Here is a 22,631-nt window from a genome sequence, read left to right as displayed (position 1 = left end):
TAAAAAAGGAAAACATGAAGGCTGTACAGCAAATGCATCTTGGTTCTCTGGTGTTGGCACCAAGTGCTAGAGCTTTGTGACTTTAATACTTATGGGTTCTACTGACATAAGCCACGAGAGATGATACCAGTCATCTGTTCTTTGCCTTTTGCTCATTTTATGCTTGCATATCTATACATTTTTACTACAAGAAAGGCCAATAAATCCTTCCTTAAAAATCATTCTCTTTGAGCAACTAACAGTTTTTCATAGTGTGAGACTCTAGCTTAACCCCATATACATTTAATTGATAAATTATGTCATCCTCAAAGTAATAAATTATGTCTGACCCAACTCTCTTGTCTATGAAAAACTCCTGTATATCTATTATGATCTTTAAAAAAAAAAAAAACTAGGGACTACAAAAGCTATTCTCTCAATCCACACTAAGGGCAGGTCTAAATATTTTGGGGTAGGCCTGCATAAATATATTGCACCCCCAAACTCTCAAAACCCAAAAGTTTCTGGCTTCTGTCCACTCTATTAATAAAATACAGGAATTGGAGAAGTGTAAGTGTTGTAATTTTTGCCTGCTGCAAACAACTGCCTCGTCTTATATCAAGTGGTGCTAAAGGTGATCTTCCAGCCTCCTGAACTGCAGAAAAGGTGCTTGTGTTTGTGCTTGTGCTGGGAAGACAGTTACTGAATTAAGCCACAAGTCTAAGATTTCCATTTCCTTCTGTCTGCTGCTGTGTATTCTAGGAAATTTGGCGTTATTTTTCTCCCTTACATCCAATTATACAGTCCAGAGTAACCAGCAATATTCATATAATTTAGCGTTTAAAATAGCCTATCCCGAGACTATCTGCAATAGGAAGTAAAATAGAACAAAGGACAACTTTTATTACTTTACTAACCTAGAAAAATGTCTCTTCTCCTCCCCCTTTCCATTTTTCTTTTTTTCTTTCATGTCTGACTCATTCCGTTTACCCTTCACCATTTTTTCAAATTTATCTGGTCGAGGTTGGTTTTTTTTTTTTTGAAGAGCAGCATCTTCTTTTCTCTCATTCTCTTATATTAATCTCCACCTTACTCTCTCCTATGTTATCACATCCTTCTTGAGTCCTTTCTTACTGTTCTTTCACTCTTTTCCCCGTTGAACTCATTTACCATACTCCCGTTTTCTTATATTATGATTTATTTGTATTGTGGGAGCATTCAGAGGTTCCAACTAAGATTTGGGCTCTAGAGTGCTAGATAGAATACGAAAAATTCCCTGCCCTGGAGAGTTTATAGTCTAAAAAGACAAGACCAACAAAAGAGGGGAGAGGGAAGAAAGGCACATAGAGAGGAAATGAATGTCATGCAACATATTAGAGCAGCAACTAGAATCCAAGTCTGCTTGGTCCCAATCTGGTGTCCAATCCACTGGTCCCTTCTGCCTCACACATTGCTCTAACCCAGGGGTCGGCAACCTTCGACATGTGGCCCACCAGGGTAATCCACTGGCGGGCCACGACACACTTTGTTTATGTTGACCATCCACAGGCACAGCCCCCAGTGGCCATGGCTCACCATTCTCGGACAATGGGAGCTGCAGAGGGGCCATGCCTGTGAATGGTCAGCGTAAACAAAATATCTGCCTGCCAGTGGATTACCCTGATGGGCAGCATGCCGAAGGTTGTGTCTCTTTCATAATAATACTTAGCACATCCCAAACATTAATTAATCTTGTCAACACCATTGTGTGGCATGGTTGTATTATCCTAATTTTACAAAGGGAGAAATTAAAGTAGGAGGATGAAATGACTTGACTAAGCCACAGATAATCAGTGTCAGTGCCAAGATTAGTATGCAGGAGTAATCTAGATTTAACTCAGTAGCCTCTCATCCTGTTAAGTTCCCCTTGTGGCCAGATCGATCTCTCAGTAGAGGTACAGTGTTGACTCAGCTATAGGCAGCCATCGTGCATTCCCTGGGTCCCTAGACACCTTTGAGGAGCGGTGGGCACTGTCTGGGGTTCTCTGCTTGGTGTCCCCCTCAGACTTCCTGCTTCTGACCCTGTCCATGTTCATCATTAGTTGTCCCCCAAAACTTGCTTGATCCTTGGGTTCAGTAGCTCCTCCCCTTTAGGCTAGGGGAGGGACCTTCAGATGTGGGTGGGCTTGCGCCTGCCCACCCCCAGGACTTCAATAGGTACAGGCAGCCATCTGGTGGTCCTAATAACATCAACACCTACAGTGTTGTAAATTAATCCCTGGGATCATATATAGTTGAGACCTACAGCTGTTGATTGGCTAGCTCTGAGTGGCTGCATAAGGGAATGGAAAGAGAATAACTTCTAATTTATTTATAGGAAAATTCCTTGATAAGCTTTTCAACTCTAACCATTTACCATGTCAATGTTTTGGTTTTTTTTATCAAACATGAAAACTGAGATTACCTTGACATTTACAAACTTCCAAAAATTGAGGGGCTGCAGGCTGTCATTGAACAGAGGATAAAACCTTAAAAGCACTAAGTCCAACAGCAGTCCAAACAAGGACATAAATTACATTATTCCAGTGCTATTCTAATTGTTTACTACTGCTCTAGAAAAGCAGCAAAAATAAATATTAACTTTTATAGCTTTCACCAGTACTTCTGTTAACAAGTGGATCTTCAGTGTCGTCAACCTATTTCCCATACTCCTTTGTTCCTATGTCCCCTCAGTACTGCAACCTTGAAATATCTCTCATCATCTGGGATATATCTGGAATCATATACTGTCTGGATCCAGGGTTGTGAGCTCAGTCTCTCTCTCTCTCTCTTTTTTTAAACCATGACTCTTGACCCAGCAAACAATCATTTATATCTGTTAAAGTATGCGGATAAACATAATGACTTAACTCTGTTCCAGGTTAATGGCTGAGTAAATGACTCAGCAAGAGGCTATTTTGGTCCTCCCAACTAAAGAACACCCAATTAAACTGAAATTGGTCCCTGTGTTGTGTAACATATTTGACTTTAATTCCTGCTCTTTAAGGATATGACACAGAAGTTTGGCTGGTAGTTCTTTCAGGGTGGGGTTACTTTTGTAGGTTCTAATCATCTGCATAGGAATGGTGCACGCTGTCCAGATCCCATTATGTGGTTTATCTAGCACTCTCTGTGTGACTCCTTCATACCTTTTGTTAAATCTCACAGTTGGAATTTGAGCCAAATACTTAACTTCTATTTCGAGATATAATGCTGAAATCAGTGATCTGTAAATGTTTAATGACCTATGTAGTTTTTAATTTAATGACCTAACTGGTAAACAGAAGTAAGAATTATTGTATTCACCTGTGTAGTAGCATGGGGATACAGATTTCATTAGGACCACAAGCCATAACATTCTTGCCAATCTGCTTTAAGGGCAGTATTTGTTTTAAGGATCCCAAATTCCTTCATAAATTTATGTACCACTGTGGTGGAGGCTGTATATGCACCACATTAGTTTCTTCTGAAAGTTGTGTAAGAGGCCTGATGTGTTAGAATTTGAAAGTAATCTAGTGTAAAATCCATTATAGGGTAATTGTAAATTTCTAAAAAACAAGCATTTATAAAACCAGAAAAATTAGAGTTAAGATTAAAATTAAAACAAATCTAAGCATGGTAAGGTATGGAAATGCTTAGAAAAGATACCTTAGTTCTGCCCTGCAGTGATATCTAAGGAGCAGTGAGAAAGGGAACAAAAGTCTTTAAAAATCAGTTTAATTTATTCTGAGACTATGAGCACTAAAATCCCTCATCATAATTATATGGTTATGGCATGGTATCACTATTCACATAAGAGTACCCAAATAATTTTTTTTCCAGTTAGTGACTAAGGCAGAAAATGAATTGGTCTATGTATGCAGTTTGCTATATCCATTTAAACACTTTTGTTTTGAGTGTTGGATTATTTGAGTCGACCAAACACGTGCATTCTATCTTCCTGAATAATTGGTTTCTTAGGCTACAGTTGTCCCCACAATCCTTGGTGTTTTTTGTCAGCAAGCTAGAATGCAGGAATTAAACTTTTTGTTGTCTCTGACTGCTGAGCCCTTGCCTAAGCACAAGGGAACACACAATCAACGTTATCCTTTTTTTATTTTGGTGGCAAACAAATCAAATTGGCATTCCAATGAATTGCTGTGGAAATCATTCTTCTCTGACAATGGCTTGCCCTCTGTAGAACAAGTAACGGGCCTCTGATTGTTTAATCATTTTCAAGAGATGATTCAAACACTTCTCCTTCCAAACCCCCATGCATTGGAGCCACATTGAAATTCTTCCTTAACTTCCTGTATAGTGTTACCATATGGTTTTAGACTAGCCTATGTGTTCATGTCCACCCCATTAATCTGTGGTTGGTTCTGGTAATGGAGAGCATCTGGGAATGTCACCTGAACTGTTTCTGACAGAAAGTCTAGGACCCTGGTTTAAATCCCTGAGGGGAAGGGTTATTTTCTGTGTGTCTTTTATTGTGTGTTTTCTTCAAGAGGAAGTTTTAAGACTCTCCTCAGGGAAGGCATTATGTACTTCAAGAATTCAGTCCCTGAGAGGGTTATGGGTGTGTAACTTCCATCAGTGATTTAAATGTAGATCACAAAGGGTGTGGATTATTTAAAGTACTTTCAGTTGTTATGAATGTTTGTTCTGTGGTATAATTAGTATGTAGACTCCTCCTGGTTCTGAAAGTTGCTACCACTGATTTCAAGATTTTTTTTTTTTTTTTTTTTTTTGAAGCATGAGAGAGCTGAAGATAGGTCAGGGAAGGCCAGTGTGGGGCTTGTAAATTGCCATAGCCTATTCTTCTTAGAGAAACTGTAGCTATGTATAGAGGGTTACAGAGAAATGTGCAACCTTTTGAGTCCAGGGTCAGTAGCGAGTTCTGCTAGAGGATGTTTCGCAGGAGATTGATTCCCTCAGTGTTAAAACTCCTGTATGTCAACTCAATCCTATTCATTTCTCACTGCATGATGGCATCTTTCTGTTTTTTTAATATATACACTAGTTATGTTTTACTCAGAAACATCTTATTCAATAGATAAGAGTGCTTGTTTTTTTACCAATGATTATGTCTCCTTGTTTGAGGTGACTGATTTTGAAACCTGAATGGATTGTGGAAGTTTTGTGTGAGGCCAGGGATGGGTGAACTGAGTAGCCTGTAGGTTGTGCGGTAACCTGGAATTGGTTGTAGAATACATGGGTCTTGGGATATTTTTCCCAATAGTGCATACAAAGTTGGGCTCCTTCCCTCAGGCTGAGGTCTAGATGGCTTAGGGATGGGGAGATTGTTTTCCTGATAATGTGCTTCAGGAAGTGAAAAAGGCAAATTGTAAACCAGTGTTGTTTGCTAGGTCCCTTCCTCTTGTAGAGTTGCTGCTTCTGTAGGGATTGGATCTGGCTCATCACAAGGTATTTCCACTTCTATAATACCCCTTTTTTCACTGCTCCAATTCTGACAGCTGGACACAAAGTCTTTATTGTATAAGTCTACAATTTATTTGGAATACATATAAACAATAGGTTATAAAACCTACTTATCTTCACTGCAAATGAGTACTGTCACTGCTACTGGGCTAATTGCACCTTGATCTGCACCTGCTGTCCTTAATTGTACCCTTGCAGGTGACAAGCCTCTCTACCTTCACCTTTCTTGGGGTGGAATCATATGATTCTTCCACATTCAGGCTGGGCCTTGGGTTGCAGTCCCCTAGTGTACTAATTGTGATTACTTTAGCAGGCCCAAGTTATGGTCAGTATCTGCAGTTCTGCTCCTCAGGAGCTATTTCCAATGGCACCGAGTGACCAAGCAGCCTTCTTAAATAAACAATATGTTGCTTTGTAAAGCATTTCAAAGATCTTAAAACTATAAATAGTGCCTACTGTTCAGCCTGTCTTCCCTAAAACTTACCATCCCCTGGAAGCTTGGGTGGGCCCCAGCTCCTTCAGATACTCTCACAGGACCTGTCTCTGTGTCCATGTCTGTTCCTGCAGGAACTGTTCACTCACTCAACTCCGCCCTCTCTCTCTCCAGAGAGTCTTTTTAACCATTTAGTTTCCCTTTGATCCCCAGGCTGCCAGCCTTGGCAAAACAGCAGTGTAACTTTGGGCTGGAGCGTGGAAGCAACATCTTCATTGTTAATATCTCAGCCATTGTTTTGTACTTACCCCCAAGTGTTTCTTGGGAGGCTACTTTTCAAGATCTGTTGTGTTGCCTTCCTGCTTGTTTTTCCATCAGCCTCCTATTAAATTAAACCAATACATTCATACCGGAAAACCCAATAGCCCAGTATAGACATACAGTGACTATCTCAATAATCAGGCCACATAAAGTATTCAACACATTATTGCAGATCAGTCAGTATTCCTAGATTACATAGAATTTGCAGCAGACATGGAAGTGCTATTTAATATTAATACAAGGATAAAAATCTGGTACAATATGGATGAGTGAGCTTGGTTTGAATAGGGCAACTTGAAAGAGTTTATACGCCAGACTTGTGCAAAGGGATTCATCACACCAATTATTTTAAAAGGCCTTGTCTACACTACAGAGTTTTGTTGACAAAAGTTATGTCGACCCTCAAAAAGTGCTATAACAAAAATCGGTATTGCTTGTTTAAACTCGCTCCCTCTGTCAGCAGAGCGCATCCACAGTTGGGGCACTATCAACAGTGTGAACAATGCACTGTGGGTACCTATCCTACAGTCCAGCTCGACACTTTCTGCCGCTAGGTCTTGTGGGATGGTGGAGCGAATCGCAGCGCATCTTGGGACTGGGCTCAATGTCCCATGATGCATTGTTTTCTGTCCCAGCATTCCATGGGCTTCCAGCTTTCTTTTGCTGCATTTTTCAATGGCCCTTGTTTGCTGTGCACCACTGCACCTTTGTGAGAAGGGATGGATCCTGCACTGCTCTCCTATATGCTCTGATAACTGTCATTAAGCTTCGCAGATGGAAGTGCAGTTAATCACAAAATTCCTAACTGAAGAAGACTCTCAGTTGCCTAACATGCTGTGTGATATGGATAGGAGCAACTTTAGATTGCTTATGGCATTCACAGAACAGCTGCAGACAGTGGACTGTCGCTTTTGGGCTTGAGAAACAAGCATTGAATGGTGGGATCATATTGTCATGCAGGTCTGGGATGATGAGTAGTAGCTACAGAACTTTCGGATGTGGAAAGCCACCTTCCTGGAACTGTGTGGGGAGCTCGCCCCAGCACTAAAGTGCAAAGACACCAGAATGAGAGCTGCCCTATTGGTAGAGAAGCGCATGGCGATTGCTGTGTGGAAGCTGGCAACTCCAGACTGCTACCGGTCAATCGCAAATCAATTTGGAGTTGGAAAGTTGGCTGTTGGGGCTGTGTTAATGCAAGCATGCAGGGCAATTAATCACATCCTGCTATGAAGGACTGTGACAACTAGTGGACGACTTTGCAGAAATGGGTTTCCCTAACTGTGGAGGGATGATAGATGACACACACATTCCAATTTTGGCACCAGACCACCTTGCGATGGAGTACATAAATACGAAGGGTTACTTCTCCATGGTGTTGCAGGCACTTGTGGATCACCATGGACGTTTCACTGACATCAACGCAGGGTGGTCCGGGAAGGTGCATGACGTATGCATCTTTAGGAACTCCAGCCTGTACAGAAAGCTGGGGACTTTCTTTCCAAACAAGAAGATTACAGTGGGGGATGTCGAAATGCCCTTAGTGATCCTGGGAGACCCGGCGTAGCCCTTACAGCCATGACTCATGAAACCTTACATGGCAAACCTGGACAGCAGTAAGGAGTTCTTCAACAACAGGCTGCGTAGGTGCTGGATGACAGTGGAATGTGCCTTTGGCAGATTAAAGGCACGCTGGTGATGCCTTTATGGCAGGTTAGACCTCAGTAAGGACAATATGCCCATGGTCATAGACACGTGCTGTACACTGCATAATCTTTGTGAAGCTAAGGGTGAAAAGTTTGCTCAGGGGTGGAGTGTTGAGGCAGACTGCTTGGCTGCTGATTTTGAGCAGCCAGATACCAGGGCTACCAGAGGGGCCCAGTCAGGGGCAATTTGAATCAGGGAGGCTTTGAGGCAACACTTTGAAAATGAGAACCACTAATGTACATCTCTGTGATTGGTGCTGCAATGTTACATTACATGTAGTTTCCCTAGGAAGCAATGGTGAAATTTGGGGCCTTACATTCCAGTAATTAAATGATTAAACTGCCTGTGTATGTATTGGTAATGCCTGCTATTTCAATTTGTAGGAACCAAATAAAGATGAGTTACCATTCCTAAGCTTTGCTTTTATTGCACAAGAAACAACACACACACACACACACACACACACACACACACACACACACACACACACACACACGGTGGGAAAGGAGGTACCAGGGAAGGGCAGACTTTCAGAGCTGTGTGTAGGTCTGGCTATCATTATGAAAGTTGACTGAGGGAGTGGAGGAAAGGGGAAACCAAGAAGTCCTGGAAAGCAGGAAGGACTGTGTGGGCAGAGTTGATGGGGGTGGGGGCACAGAAAAGAGTTCTGAGTTCTGCTACAGGGGGTGGCAGGCATGCATCTGCTCAGTCTGCAGCATTATTAAGGACTTCAGCATCTGCGTTTGCTCCTCCATGACTTTAATCATTTGCTCAGTAGTGTCCTTAACAAACTCCTGATTTTCTTTTCTGTCCTGCCTTTTGGCTTCCCTTCACTCCTTGCGTTCCCTTTTCTCTGCATTGGAGAAGTGCAGTACCTCCCAGAACATGTCATCTTTGCTCCGCCTTGGGCACTTCTTAGCTGGCGAAGATGCTTGGCCAGTGTGTGTGGGGATTCCTCAAGGCCACATCTGCCAAAGCACACAGAACAATGCACAGAAACATGATTGTTAAGTTCATGCACAGCATTGAAACATTTCAGTAAAATACACCTCTGGTAACATAACAATCACTTTCTCACTGACCCTTGGCGAGCACACATCTCAGCAAATACGCAAAGCATGATGAGTGTTGGTGGGGGAGGGAGACGTGCTACATAGGGAAAAGAGCACTCTGCAACAGTTGCAGTGCAGCCGATGAGGGAAAAAAATTCTAAAATTCTCCCACTTTTCCCACAGGTGGGGGTCATTGTAGCAGATATCTCACTGCTGAGGGTAAGCAGGGAAATGAGGGTTCATCTACTACACACTTGTGGCTTCTGCCCTGGTCGCTATGCTACTTGCCTGTGTGCCACTTTGGTCCCTGCACAAGTGATTGCCGAGTGGCGTGGCAAAGTTTCCTACAATGGGCCAAGGAACCTTTGGCAGAGGATTGCCGAGTACCTCCAGGAAACTTAGAGATAAACGAGGAGTCTGGTGGACCTTAAAGACTAATCTGTTAGTCTTTAAGGTGCCACTGGACTCCTCATTGTTTTTGTGGATACAGACTAACAAGGCTACCCCTCTGATACTTGTTTCCTAGAGATCTCTCTGGAGGACTCCTGTGAGATCTCACCATGCATCAACACCCTGTTCTGCCATATTGATTAGCTGCACAGGGAAATGTCCAGCTCACAGAAACACAGCCAGCCTTGTACATTTCCATACCCTGAATCCACCTCCACACTACACAAGCCACAGCCACTTACTAGGCATCTTCTCTCCTGCTTCTTGCTTGCTGGAGAGGAATGCTGAGACTGACTAGATACCTCCAGAGCGGTGAACCGTTCTTGGCTGCCTACTACAGCCCCGCTAGGAGCTCCACATCGTCGTCTAACTCCACCTCTTCATAAGTGACCTTGTTCTCTGGGTTAGATCTTCTTTCCGCCGCCTCCAGGCCCATCGAAGTATCCATGGGGCTCTTGGTGATGGAGGTGGGGCAACCACCAAGGATAGTGTCCAGCTCCTTATAGAACCGGCAGGTCTTAGCCATAGCACCAGAATGACAGTTTGCCTCCTTCGCCTTATGGTACTCCTGCCTCAGCTCCATTATCTTCGCTATGCTCTGCAGCGTGTCCCAGTCATAGCTCTTTTTGCACAAGCCTCGAGAAATCTGCCCATAGGTATCAAAATTCCTACAGCTCAAGTGCAGCTGGGACTGCACAGCCTCCTCTCCTCATATACTGAGCAGATCCAGCAGCTCCGCAGGGGTCCAAGTGGGAGAGCGTTTGCTGCAATAACCTGCCATGATCACCTGGGAAGATGCAATGAGACCACTCCACACTGAGCCAACAGAAAATTGAATTTCAAAAATTCCAGGGGCTTCTAAAGGAGGAGTGGGGGGGCAGATGGTTGTTTACCTGGCTGCAGGGCAATGGAGTTCAAACTGCTGACCAGGTGGTCAAGATGGGCATTGTGGGACACATCCTGGAGGCCAATTAAAGCCATAAAATCAAGCATGGTGACTGCACTGGCACTTTGTCGACAAAAATTTTGCGCAAAAAGCCTTATGACTCTTGCTGGGCTGGTTTTATTTGTTTCCAAAACAGGGCATTTTTGCCTCCAAAAGTCGCATTGTGGGTTGTATGCATCCACTGTTTTGTCGACAAAAACTGCCTTTGTCAACAAAATTATGTAGTGTAGACAAGGCCAAAGAAACCCACAGTAATTGGTATAAGTTACTGTGCCTTCATTGTGAGCTGACCATATCTCAGATGAATACAATAAATTGCAAGAGGAAAAGCACAACCATGGCAATAAGAACAGCAGAAAAAATTGGAGTCTAGGCAAAATGAAGCATTAGGAAAACATTAAAAAAAAAGTATCATGGGGTAGCCGTGTTAGTCTGGATCTGTAAAAGCAGCAAAGAATCCTGTGGCACCTTATAGACTAACAGACGTTTTGCAGCATGAGCTTTCGTGGGTGAATACGAAATACACTTGCATCCGACGAAGTGGGTATTCACCCACGAAAGCTCATGCTGCAAAACGTCTGTTAGTCTATAAGGTGCCACAGGATTCTTTGCTGCTATTAAAAAAAAAAGTCTCTGTCCTGGGTCTTGACATACAAATAGGTGTAAATTTAAATGCTGTGGGCTGGAGTCTCTGGTCCATTAAATTTACTTCACGCTGCTTATGTGGCACAAAGTGAATTTAAAATGCTCAGAGATCTGCACTAAAGAATTCCTATGTAAGGGGAATCTTCACCAGTGCTAAACTGGCAGAGGCTACTCCTTTGCCTCTTGCACCAGCATGTCCTCCCCAGCACAAGGGGCCCACAGGGAGGTTGTGGACAGTGGCAGAGCAAGGCTCTGGCAGCCCAGTTCTCTGCTGGTGTGGGACTTTATCCCAGTGGCTTAAGTTAAAACTGCCCCTGCAGCAATCATTTACACCAGTGCTGGGTGTAGAGTTGCCAGCTGTCTAATAGCACAAAACTGAACACCCTGTCCCTGCCCCCTTCCCCGAGGCTCTGCCCCATCCCTTCCCAAGGCCCCACCCCCGCTCACTCCATGCCCCCCCTCTGTCGCTCACTCTCCCTCATCATCACTCGCTTGCTCATTTTCACCAGGCTGGGGCAGGGGTTGGGTTTGGGGTTCCGTCTCCAGCTGGGGGGTGCAGGCTCTGGGATGGGGCCAGAAATGGGGGGTTCAGGGTGCAGGAAGGGGCCTCGGGATGGGGTAAGGGGTTGGGGTGTGGGAGGGCTCTGGGCCGGGGGTGCGGGCTCTGTGTTGGGGCAGGGGGTTGGGGTGTGGGCTTGAGCTGAGGGGGGCTGGGGATGAGGGGTTTGGGATACAGGAGGGGGCACAGTGAATAAACAGGACCAAACTTTTAAAGAATCCTTTAAAGTTTTAAAGAACATATGAGGGGATGGACAGTAGGAGAGACAGACTATATTGTTTCCTGGTTAAGTCACAAAGGAAGGTAAGGCATTTGGAATGGTTCCCACCCTTTGCGTGTATGTATGCATGCAAATATATAATTCAGAGAGGTGTGTATGCCTGAGATAAGTCCTTAACATCACAACTTGATGTTAAGGAGGCTTTGTTTCTGACCTGAGTAGAAGTCAGAAGTGTAATCAATTTTTTTTTTTTTTTAGATCTTATGAACTTTCTTACTTTGTCATCTTACATTTTCAAAACTAACTTTTCCCTAATTATTTTCATGCTTTCTTAATTTTTTGAAATATTTAGGCATGAAGTTAAATATAATAAATTGATAGTGCACTTTCTCAGTGCAAAGGACACAGAAATGGGCATTGTCTATTTCAATAACCAGCCTTGTAGTTATATTTTTTCTAAACTTTGCCATACCAGTGATATATTATCTGCAAATGGCTTTTCTTCAGAGGGAGCTAATATCACAGAAATGAAGGATGGAAATTAACCTCATGATTAGCAACATGCTGTAATCTTCATGACTAGGTGAAGTTTTGGACCACTCTATCAGGAACATTAGCACATTAACCACTGTGTCATCCATAATAGGTGAATCGGTGGTCTCACATTTAACAAGTCTCTTAATTATGCAGGAAGAAGAAGTAGACAAGGAAATTGGGAAATTTTTGTGTATTTGCAATTTTTGCAGTTTCTTAAATTGAAAAGGGAATAAAAATGAACCTTACTCTTAATGTGAGAGAACTTTTGCAGATTGTATGCATGAGCTTTATTTATATGTTACAAATAAAAATCTTTCCCTTGGAAATGCTGAGGTTTACAAAATTGTAGCTTTCATTCCTAAACAGTGAAATTACTTTAGAGTGCCCCTTACTTATAGTTATGTAGGCAATATAGAGGAAATTATTGAACTGAAATGTCTCTGCAGATGATATTGTACTTTGAAATAATAAAAAAGTAACACATCTCCTGTTCTCTACGCAGTTAATTGCTCACTTCTGAGCTTTGACTGTTTACCCTGCCTATCCATACAGCTTTCTGTCATTGGGCGTGGTGAATGGTTGATAAGTACCTGTTTATAGTTCACAGAAATAGCTGTGGAGAGTTAAACCAGTAGTAATATGAAACCAGTCGTCTTGGTGTTCTTTTTTTTTTTTTTTTTTTTTTTAACTGGCCCTGGAGCCTGAAATCTGCATTCCAGATGAAACCTGCAGCAAAGCGGAAGAAGAGAGCCTGATATTTTTTATTCAGTTTCAAGGGCACTACGTCTGGTTACTGTAGCCAGTTGAGAATTCAGATCAGTCCAGAAGATCAAAGAAGGCTGTTTTTGTTTGGTAGAGATTTTTTGAAGTATTGCTTTGTCTGGATTTTTAATTTTACAGAGTGTTTGTGTTGCTGGATTTGCTAAAGGTGGTCTTAGACAAAGTGGAAAAGGTTACATGAAAGAAGCTTTCAGGAGTTTTCAGCTGACAGACGTTCACAACCCATAAGGAAGTAGGAAACTAATGCGATTCGTTCTGTTCAACGGGCTTTTTCGTTTATATAGTTGCTCTTCACTTTTAACAAGTAGAAATTTAGTTGTGCGTAGCAGGAACTGGGGCAGTGATCATTGGTCGAGTTTTCAGCCGAGATTACAGTGCTGGCAGATTTTCCTTGACAAAAAGCCTTTTGTGTAAAGGAACAAGTTACGAAGCTGCCAAGAACTTTGAATACTGTATGTCAAGATGCAGAGCCTTCTTGTTTCTCTTGGACTGGAGTTGTAAAATTTGACAGACGCTTTCAGTCCATACTACAGCACTAGAAACAGGAAAGGAGGGATAGTGTGACCTTGGGGAGACCGGCTTTCCTGATGATACAAAAAGAAGAGCTCCCATTGCATTTCCTGTTGTAAGTTAATAGATTCAACTGATGTAATAAACAATTGTGTAGAAGGTAACTAATAGTAATAACAAAAGTAAAAGCTATATTGTGGTTTGCCCAACATGGAAGCAAATAACACTTCACCTGGCAGCAGTGAGCTTTTAGATCTAGGGCATGCAACAGAGACTGAACACAGACAGCCTTTCTTCACTACATTTTCTATGAAAGCACTTTTTGGATTTACTACTAAATTGGAACCAGCAACTTTGAAAAAAGAAGCAGTACTTAAGGCATTTCGAACTTTTGATGCTGATACAAATACCCAAGCTGCCAACCAAGACAAGGATGGTGGTGGTCATGATGATCCAGAAGTACATCATGTGCTTCCCAAAATACAGCAGGCTGACCCGGAGGCTGGCGACCAGGCTGACCCGGAGGCCGGCAGCCAGGCTGACCTGAATATGGAGCTAGCTGAACAGAATGAACCATCTCTTCCTCCTTTAGAGTCTGTACAGTCTCCTTTGTCTGAATGTGACAGAGATGACAAGGATGCCATTTTTGTACAAAGTACTTTGACTTATACAACAAGTGATACAGTGTTGGACAATGAGAGTACAGACCTAGACAGTGATGAAGACGAAACAAACAAATCTGTGTTAAATATTGTGGCTTTGTCTGCTGAGTCTTTAGAGAATAACCACCAGGCTAAGGAAGAATTGGAATCAGAAGGGTCCAGTGAAAGTAATGCCACTGTGGAGAGAGATGAAACTGAGTCAACCTCATCAATTTCTCAGCAGCTTCCAACAGAGCTGAATGGTGATCTGGAATGTAGCTCAGCTAGAGAAGACAAAATGTTAACAGACGAGCACTGCATTGGCCCACCTTCTCTAGGGGAGAATCTTCAAGAGCCTATGAGTGGAGAAGAACAAGGATCTTCAGCAAATGGCTCTAATAACACATCCTCCCAAAGATCAGCCATAGGTCAAAAGACCTCTCAGCTACCTGCTTTCTTTAGTGGATTGCGTGTGCGAAAAAAAGGTCTAGCTGCAGAGGATGGAGAGACTATCACAGAAATTAAACCGAAGGACAGTGATTTGGCTCTGCTTAAATTAAAACAGCCTGTTAAGAAATCTAATATTACATCAGATGTGCTCACTAAAAAGCAACCAGCTGAGCCTAAAACAAGTCCTACTTTCCTGGAACAGCTCTCTCAGCTGTTCATCCCTAAAAATGAAGATAAAGCTGAAAATTCAGGTGAGGAGACTAGTGAGACTGAGACCAGTGATGAAGGCCAGGAGAGCAAAGCCACTGATAGAACAGAGACCCTGTTCCCTGCTGAAGAAACAAAACCAAGCCCACCGGAGTCGGCATTAGATGCGTTTAAAGCTTTGTTTACCCGGCCTCCAAAAAAGGAGATGACTGTTGATACTTCAGAGCTGGAAGCCATCAAACGCAAAATGAGAAATGAAAAGGAGTTGCTGAAAGCAGTATTTGAAAGATCAAAATCAAAGTCTGGGAATGGAGCATCTGACCTGAAATCTGTAGGTTTGAGTTACTTTTACATTCTAAGGGCTGGAGGTAAATGGATATAAAATGATTGGTGTGAACTAAAATAACTAAGATCAAAATTTCAAGTGTGGCTTCTGATTTTGGGAGCCTTAAGTTTTGGCTTCCTAACTTGAGACACCCTTAATCTTTTCACAAGAGCTGGACAACCTGAGTTCTCAGTGAAGTCAGATGATGAGCACCTTTGAAAACAAGGCCAAAGATGTCTCAAGTTGGGAATCCAAAAAATTTGAGGCCCCCAGCTTGAGTGTCTAATTTAAAAAATGTGGCTGCAAATCCATTGCTTTCCTTTCATTGAATGTGGGTGCTCTCCAAACCAAAGTTAAATTACAAGTATTTACTGTAAATATCTTTAATTATCCTAATAGAGAGTTAAGACTGAAATTCACTCTTTATTCTTATTGTAAATATTATACTTCATATCATATACGTAGACTTCAAGAAAACCCAAAGAGAGTTATCAGAGATCAGTGTCAGCCTCAACTCTACACTATCTTTATTTTTAATGGCTTTTCTATCTAAAAGTAATTTTTGTTTTGTTTTGTTTTTTAAAACTCTCTTAGAAAGAATTGTATTATGACAGATGACGCAACAGATTGTATACAATTTTCTGGGTGACTTGCCCAAGAGAGGGGCCTTAAAAGGTATCCTCTCTGTCAATTGTCTATACACCTAAACCTTGATCTTACAAATACTTCCACATGTTCAGCTGTACACAGGACAGTTGTCCCAGTGAAATCAGTTGAACTATTTATCTGTTTAAAGTTAAGCATGTTCCTGTATGTTTATGGGATTGGAGCCTCTGTCCATATGATGTTTTGGAGATGTATATTTTTAAGTGAAAAAAGGCAATAAAAACCCCACAAAACTCTCCCACATTGAGAGTCTGAATAAACCAATATAAATTCATAGTAAAGACCTGAACTTAAATGCAAATAAATAAATTAAAAGCCCCTTTGAGTTAAATGAGCAGAAAAAAGACACATCCTTTAACAATTATAGATGTGTGCAGATGTAATTAATTCATAAAACTATTTCCATTGACTACAGTAGGATTGCTTGTCTGAGTAAGGATTGTGGGGTTGTGTCCTAAATCTGAAGCTGGATAACCTAGAGTTTGTTTCCCTGCACTCAAAGGTGTGTGTGTGTGTGTGTGTGTGTGTGTGTGTGTGTGTGTGTGTGTGTGTGTGTGTGTGTGTGTGTGTGTGTGTGTGTTTTAAAAAACCCCTCTAAGAACTTCTCCTGGGTAGACTGAGACCTTGTAGACACAATATCAACTTACAGTAAATTTCCTATGGTGAGGAAAATGTAAACGCTGGCTGAGCATTTGTTTCTCATGTGTAGCAGTGACACTAGTGAGCACTACTATAATTCACCTGCAACAAAACCATGTTTGGCTCTTCCAACTTAGCTATAGGTACAGAATAAATATTAACATTCCTGACACAGTATTAGCCTCCACAGTTCAAAAAAGGATAGGCAGCTTCTCAGAGCCACTTTGCTAAATTTAAATTATTTTGCCGCATGTAACATGGTAGTAAGCTTTATAATGTTTCCCCTCACCCCACCCCCAAAGCAGTTGTTCTTACACTCTTTTTCCTCCTTTCTTCATCCTCACTGACTGGATTTCATTATAATGGAATGGAATCAAACTGATAATCATCCTGGTTCTAATTTTATAATGCAAATGAGCTCCAGTTATGGACGACCATTGCTTTAAATACACACGTTTAGTTAAACGCAGCATTTACCATTTTGGGAATGGATTAGTATTGCAACATTTTAATTTTCTCTTTCATATTTTTAATAGCCTGACCTGAATCCCTCAGAGCAAGATGACAAAACTCCAGGAAAACTCCAGGCTGTCTGGCCACCACCTGAAATCAATGATGGAAAAGAAAAAGTGGGGTTGAAGTACACTGAAGCAGGTAAAACAAAAAGGTGAAAGACTTGCAGAACTGGATCGTTGTAATGTTTCAAGTGTTGGGTTTGTGAAGTATAAAAATATAGTGGTTATTTTCTTATTCTAAAAAGCTGAAAGCATATTATTTTTTTCTCAGCATGGCACTAGTTACCATGACCTGTAGGTAGGTAATTTGAAACTCTCTGTAGGTTTGGATGCCATCTGAAGAAATTATAACCTTTTGGAACTTCTTATGGAAAAAATGTCATTGTTTTCTGATACACTAGGCCAAACATATCTCTGGTGCAACTCTGTTTAAATGGATCAAGATGGTCTAATATGTCAGAATTACTAGAGATTCCTTCTTTTTGGGTTAGAACAGATTTTAGGTATTGAATCTGCCAGATTCTAGTCTGATTTGCTGATTCTCTTTAGGTACCATCACACTTATGTTTTTACATTCAGAGTAGAAGTAGGAGTATTAACGTGTTTAGTTTTGTTACCTTCTTTGCATAGGCACATAGGAGTAACTGTTTCCAATCAGATCATTGGTCCATCTAGTTTGGTATTCTGCGTGTAACAGATCCTAGTACCAGATGCTTCATCAGAAGGCATGAGAAACCCAATGTTGGACGTTTCTGGAATAGTTTACCTGTAGGGGGATGTTTCGTCCTAGCCCATATCAGCTAGTTATTGGCTTGTGCCCTGAGCATGAGGGTTCATAGCCCTTAAAAATGTGTTTAACTGTATCCAGTGCAACTCTGGCTGACTCATACATTGTGGGTTATTTCTAAATGAAAGGCAATGGGATTTGTGTTCCTAATTCAACTAGTTAATTTTGAAAAACTTACCCATAAAAGATTTAGTAGGATTAAAAAAGGATTAAATTCTTGGCCTTTATGCTATATTCTGGCAATAAATTCTGCAGTTTAACTGCCTGTGTCTTGTATTGGGTTTAAGTGTGTTGTCTTTCAGTTTCAATGAAGGCCCACTTGCTCTTGTATTACTAGAGAGGGTAAATGGGAGTAATGGATTTGCTTTTCATATATGATTCACTATCTTGTTTATTTCTATTGTGTCCCTTCATATTTGTCTGGATTCTAAACTACATATTCTCACTCTTTTCACTTTCTCCTTGACTCATAACTTTTTCACTCCCTCCTGGACCCCTTCTATTTCTGAATAATTACCCATAGGTAAGAGAATAATACTAGTTAATTGATGTGCAGTGTCAAAATAGTACTGTTAACATATAAAGTAAATAAATTATTTAAGTATTTTGTAGTAGGAAAAGAGAGGGTAGTTAAGTTATTAGAGGGGAGAACTGAGAACTAGCACCCTAAGCTTTTTTCTGTCTCTGCAGTTTACTCGCTATGAATTTGGGCTAGATTTAACTTCTCTCTCTACTTTAGTTTACTGCTTTATAAAATGGACGTAACACAAGGAGTATCTGCCACACAGGGGTGTTCAGAAAGTTAACTACATTTGTTTTTCAAGCACTGACAGGAACACAGCTCTTAACTCATCTGACCCACCATACTTCTAGGGTACATCCACACTACCCACCAGATTGGCGGGTAGCCATTGATCTATTGGGGATCGATTTATCATATCTTGTCTAGATGTGATAAATCGATCCCCGCCATGCTCCCCGTCGACTCCGGAGCTCCACCAGGGAGAGAGGCAGAAGCAGAGTCGACGGGGGAGCCGTGGCCGTCGATCCCGTGCCATGAGGACGGGAGGTAAGTCGAAATAAGATATGTCGACTTCAGCTATGTTATTCTCGTAGCTGAAGTTGCGTATCTTACATCGACCCCCCCCCAGTGTAGACCAGCCCCTACATACTGAATTAGATCACTTACATTGTGTCTAATCAGTTAGAAAAGTCAGAGCGATCCCTAAATGAACAGTACAATATATGTGCAAAGTACAGTATTTCAGCTTTTCACAGGACTTCTGCTGTCTCTTTTTCTGAAACTTCTATTTGTTTATTAAAAGTACTACATTTGGAGTATTTAATTTTCCTAACATGAAAAGTGAAAAGGGGCTTTCCTATCTTTTTTTCCTACTTCCTAGATGTCTAAAGTGAAATATAATCTTTCATGGCAAAAGGGGAACAAGCTTTGAATAAACAAAAGCTCCATATTGTACTAGTAATGAGATGAACTAGGTCATGCTTTACTGGGATGTGAATAGGAAGGTGGGGATTCACTTAGATCCAACATATATTGTTGTTTGTTACTGAGACGTTGTGGGTGGCAGTGTCATCAAAATGCTGATAGAATTCTAAGCCTTATTTTTATAGAGCCCAAATTCTACAGTCCCATTATTCACCCAGTGTCTGGCAGAGATAGGGATGTTGATGAAAACAAACTGCTGGTGATTCAATTGTGATGAAACACAAGTGATGCTTTTACAGGAGTTGGGTGAAGGCTGTGTCTGTAACATCTGTTGAGGATGTATAGTAGATTTGTGCCTAAATGGTTTGCAGCCTCTTGGCTCCATAATTATTTCTGGATGCCCAGAGAGTAGTGGTGGCTTAAAGTGAAACCTTATGACTGGCTAGGACACTGCAACTGTCTGTAAGTGAAAACCTCAAATCAGCCATGTTGTCTGTGTTAGCTCTAGGATTGAAAACCCTAATGCAGTTTGCTTACGACTACCCCTGAAACTCATCTGCAAGATCCTGGAGGAGCAGAATGCTACTTGTCCCCAAGGGTAGTGTCATCAGCACAAGTAGCAATCTGTGTAGTGCAGCCCTGCTTTGAATATACACAGCCTGTACCCCAGTCTTCACTGATTTCCTGTTTGCTTTCAAGTGCAGTTTAAGGGGATAGTAAAAAGAACAGGAGTACTTGTGGCACCTTAGAAACTAACAAATTTATTTGAGCATAAGCTTTTGTGGGCTACAGCCCACTTCATCGGATGCATGCAGTGAAAAATACAGTAGGAAGATATATATACACACAGAGAACATAGTGTTTATCTTTAAGCCCGGAGCAGTGTCGGACTCTATTAATTGATAGAGCGTTTCTCAGAAGATAACTCATCCCAACAGCTAAAACCAGATGGAAAGCTCTTGTTTTCAGAAACTATGTTTAAACACTATCTATTGGCAGGGATCTCTCAGATATTGGTTATCCTCCCCTGATTTTTTCTTTTTTTTGAACGTGCTCCTTTTAGTCACAACTTGAGTCTAGCACAATTTTAAAATCACTTATTTTGTTTAGCATTTGATCAGTAGTTTGTTTCGCTCTTGTTCTGCTTTTTAATCTCTGTAAATAAAGCGCCCAGCTGCCACAGCAATAGAAGGCAATATAGAAATAATATTTATGGTATATTATTTGATTTTTATTTTTTTTTAAGTTAGGATTTGTTTCATTTTAAAAACAAAACAATATGCCCCTCACCACCTTCACTATACTTTAACTGTCAACCTTAAGGTTCCATTTCCAAGGACAAATTTCAGAGCCAACACCTCTTCATTCTGCTACCCTTTAGCCCTGTTTATGCCAATTAATCTAAATCCCTTTCCCCAGCATAACCATTTGAATGAGTAACATGATCTTGGTGAACTGCTGTAGGGTATTTTTTAGTGATCATTAGAAATTAGTGACTAAAATAAGTCATTTTGAACATTTTATTTCTGTAAAAACACTCTGTATCTTCTGTACTTACAAGTACTCCATAAAACACAGCTGCCAAGATATTTTTAGCTCCATGTTTGCTGTTTCTTATGAATAAGAGAACATCACTGAATTCCCTTCCCTCTGTCCCGGCAGTGGCTGAGTTGCAACAGGAAGGTGCCATTACCTTTAGGGCACTAGAATCATATGGGAGTGGAGGCAGGAGTTTATAGCCTCACTCTCTTTAAAAGCAGGGAGAAGAATGAATCTTATCTCCAGGATGGGAAGGGAAGCTACTAGCAGTTTGTATCTGAGGGGATGGGGATGCCCAGGCTGTATGCTCTCTCCTTACCTCTTTGTCTTGCTGTTCCCTCTGCTCCTCTCATTGGCTTTTGCTCCATGGCTGCAAGAATTTGAGGCTTCTTGTTGCCTAGTCAACAGGCATCACGGGTGATATGGCCCTTGTTGCAGGAGCTCTTGGTGGCTGCCTGATGGTGTGGAGCTTCCAGCTTCTCCCCAAATCCCAACATTTGAATTAATTAACTGGGTCCCCTCATCTCCACATCCTCCCACACCCCAACTATTAATTACGTACCCCTAAGCACCCACATCTGCCTGTTCCTCCAGTCTAATCTCTTTTCTTGCAGTTCCTGATGTTCTCAATTTCCAGACCTGGGGCAGGAAGTCAGCTCCAGGGGTTCTGCACTCCTTCACCCTTCCCAGACTTGGTGTGATAGGGATGGAGAGCGGTGGGGTGAGGAGGATGGAACTGGAAGATCACCCTGAGCCACTTAGCTTTTTTTGATCCCCTTTCCCTTATTCTAAGAATGGTGTCAGCTACTTCCCTTCGCTGTCCACTACTCAAAAAGTCCTCTCTGCTCTTGAGGGGACAGGTGGAGAGCTTGGCCTGCTTCCTGCAGCAGCCCTGACTGGCTGCTCTCTTCCCCTGGAGGCAAAAAAGTGGGAAATGCAGCCAATTGGAGGATGTTTTCCTCTGGGTAAGCCTGAAATTTGTGAGAGGTATGGAGCTTCCCCTGTTATAGCTACACTGGCTCCAGCCCTGGCCAAAATCATGTGACTTCCAAAGAAATAAACCATGAGGGCTGGCAACACTCTAGTCTGCATTGCTTTCATCTACATAGCCAGGTGATAAGTCAGATTTTCCCTTGCTGAAAAGTGCCTCATGAACATAAACAGGAAAGCATAAATACACCTGTAAAAATCTTCCTAAAATGAATTTTTTAAAAATCAACAGACACTACTTACTGGGTTCTCTGTCAGAAACTGTACTTTTTAAAATTTGTCAATCTAAAAAAAATTAAAGTTAAGTATCCCTTGAATACATTACAGCATTTGGAGCTGGGAAGAATGCAGAGAGTGTAGTTACATAATTATTCTTTGCATGTGCATAGTTTGCCTATGAAGTAAAAGAGCTTTCAGTACATAATACTCCTGTGTTTGAAGAATTGTCATCACCAAGACACACAGGGGAAAAAACTACAGGTCTGATGATCTCTGTTAAAAATGCTTATTTAGTAAATGTAGATCTAGTAGTCACTTGAAGCTGGAACAACTTGTCCTATTCCTTAAACAAAGGGGAAAAATAGTAATAAATAAAAAAGGACTTAATTGGCATTCATACTGGAGACAACTTTGGAATGAATCAGACTGAAATATAAATCCATTTAGCTTTCATAGCTATTCTTAACAACCTTTTTAGTTAATTCTTTTGTTTATATTTTTAATCAAGGTTCTGCTCCCTCAGCCTGTCTTTCCATCATACTTGATCCTGCAGTGAAGTCATGCTGTCTCTATGGCACCACAGTTTCTATGGCAACAGACTCTGATGCTATAAACAGAATTTTGATTTCTT

The 22,631-nt window shown here is 41.5% G+C and overlaps 1 protein-coding gene and 1 long non-coding RNA gene across 8 annotated transcripts in view; one reads left to right on the top strand and one right to left on the bottom strand.

Moving 5' to 3' along the window:
* Nucleotides 1–22,631, top strand: part of FMN1 (formin 1) — a 346,645-nt gene that overhangs the window by 77,704 nt on the left and 246,310 nt on the right. For 3 of the 5 annotated variants that reach the window (XM_039536556.1, XM_039536557.1, XM_039536561.1), the window contains exon 3: nucleotides 17,040–17,157. In XM_039536556.1, the coding sequence (XP_039392490.1) occupies nucleotides 17,040–17,157 (118 nt within the window). Of the gene's footprint in view, nucleotides 1–13,716; nucleotides 15,205–17,039; nucleotides 17,158–22,631 lie in introns of those variants that run through there. The other 2 variants (XM_039536558.1, XM_039536559.1) reach the window with 2 other exon arrangements.
* On the bottom strand, nucleotides 8,662–22,544 carry LOC120404298. 3 transcript variants are annotated; one of them, XR_005597921.1, is made up of 5 exons: nucleotides 22,471–22,544; nucleotides 22,025–22,343; nucleotides 21,111–21,267; nucleotides 17,046–17,106; nucleotides 8,662–8,844 (listed from the first exon to the last, which is right to left on the bottom strand). It is a non-coding gene; the product is annotated as an uncharacterized LOC120404298 (long non-coding RNA). The 3 variants fall into 3 exon arrangements; XR_005597919.1 differs by lacking the exon at nucleotides 22,471–22,544 and having other exon boundaries at nucleotides 22,025–22,455; XR_005597920.1 differs by lacking the exons at nucleotides 22,025–22,343; nucleotides 22,471–22,544 and adding an exon at nucleotides 21,354–22,018.

The sequence above is a fragment of the Mauremys reevesii genome, linkage group 4 (assembly GCF_016161935.1).
Source record: "Mauremys reevesii isolate NIE-2019 linkage group 4, ASM1616193v1, whole genome shotgun sequence".
In the NCBI taxonomy this organism is placed as follows: domain Eukaryota; kingdom Metazoa; phylum Chordata; order Testudines; family Geoemydidae; genus Mauremys; species Mauremys reevesii.
Note: the sequence above shows the minus strand (reverse complement) of the source record. Positions and strands in the feature narration are given on the sequence as shown.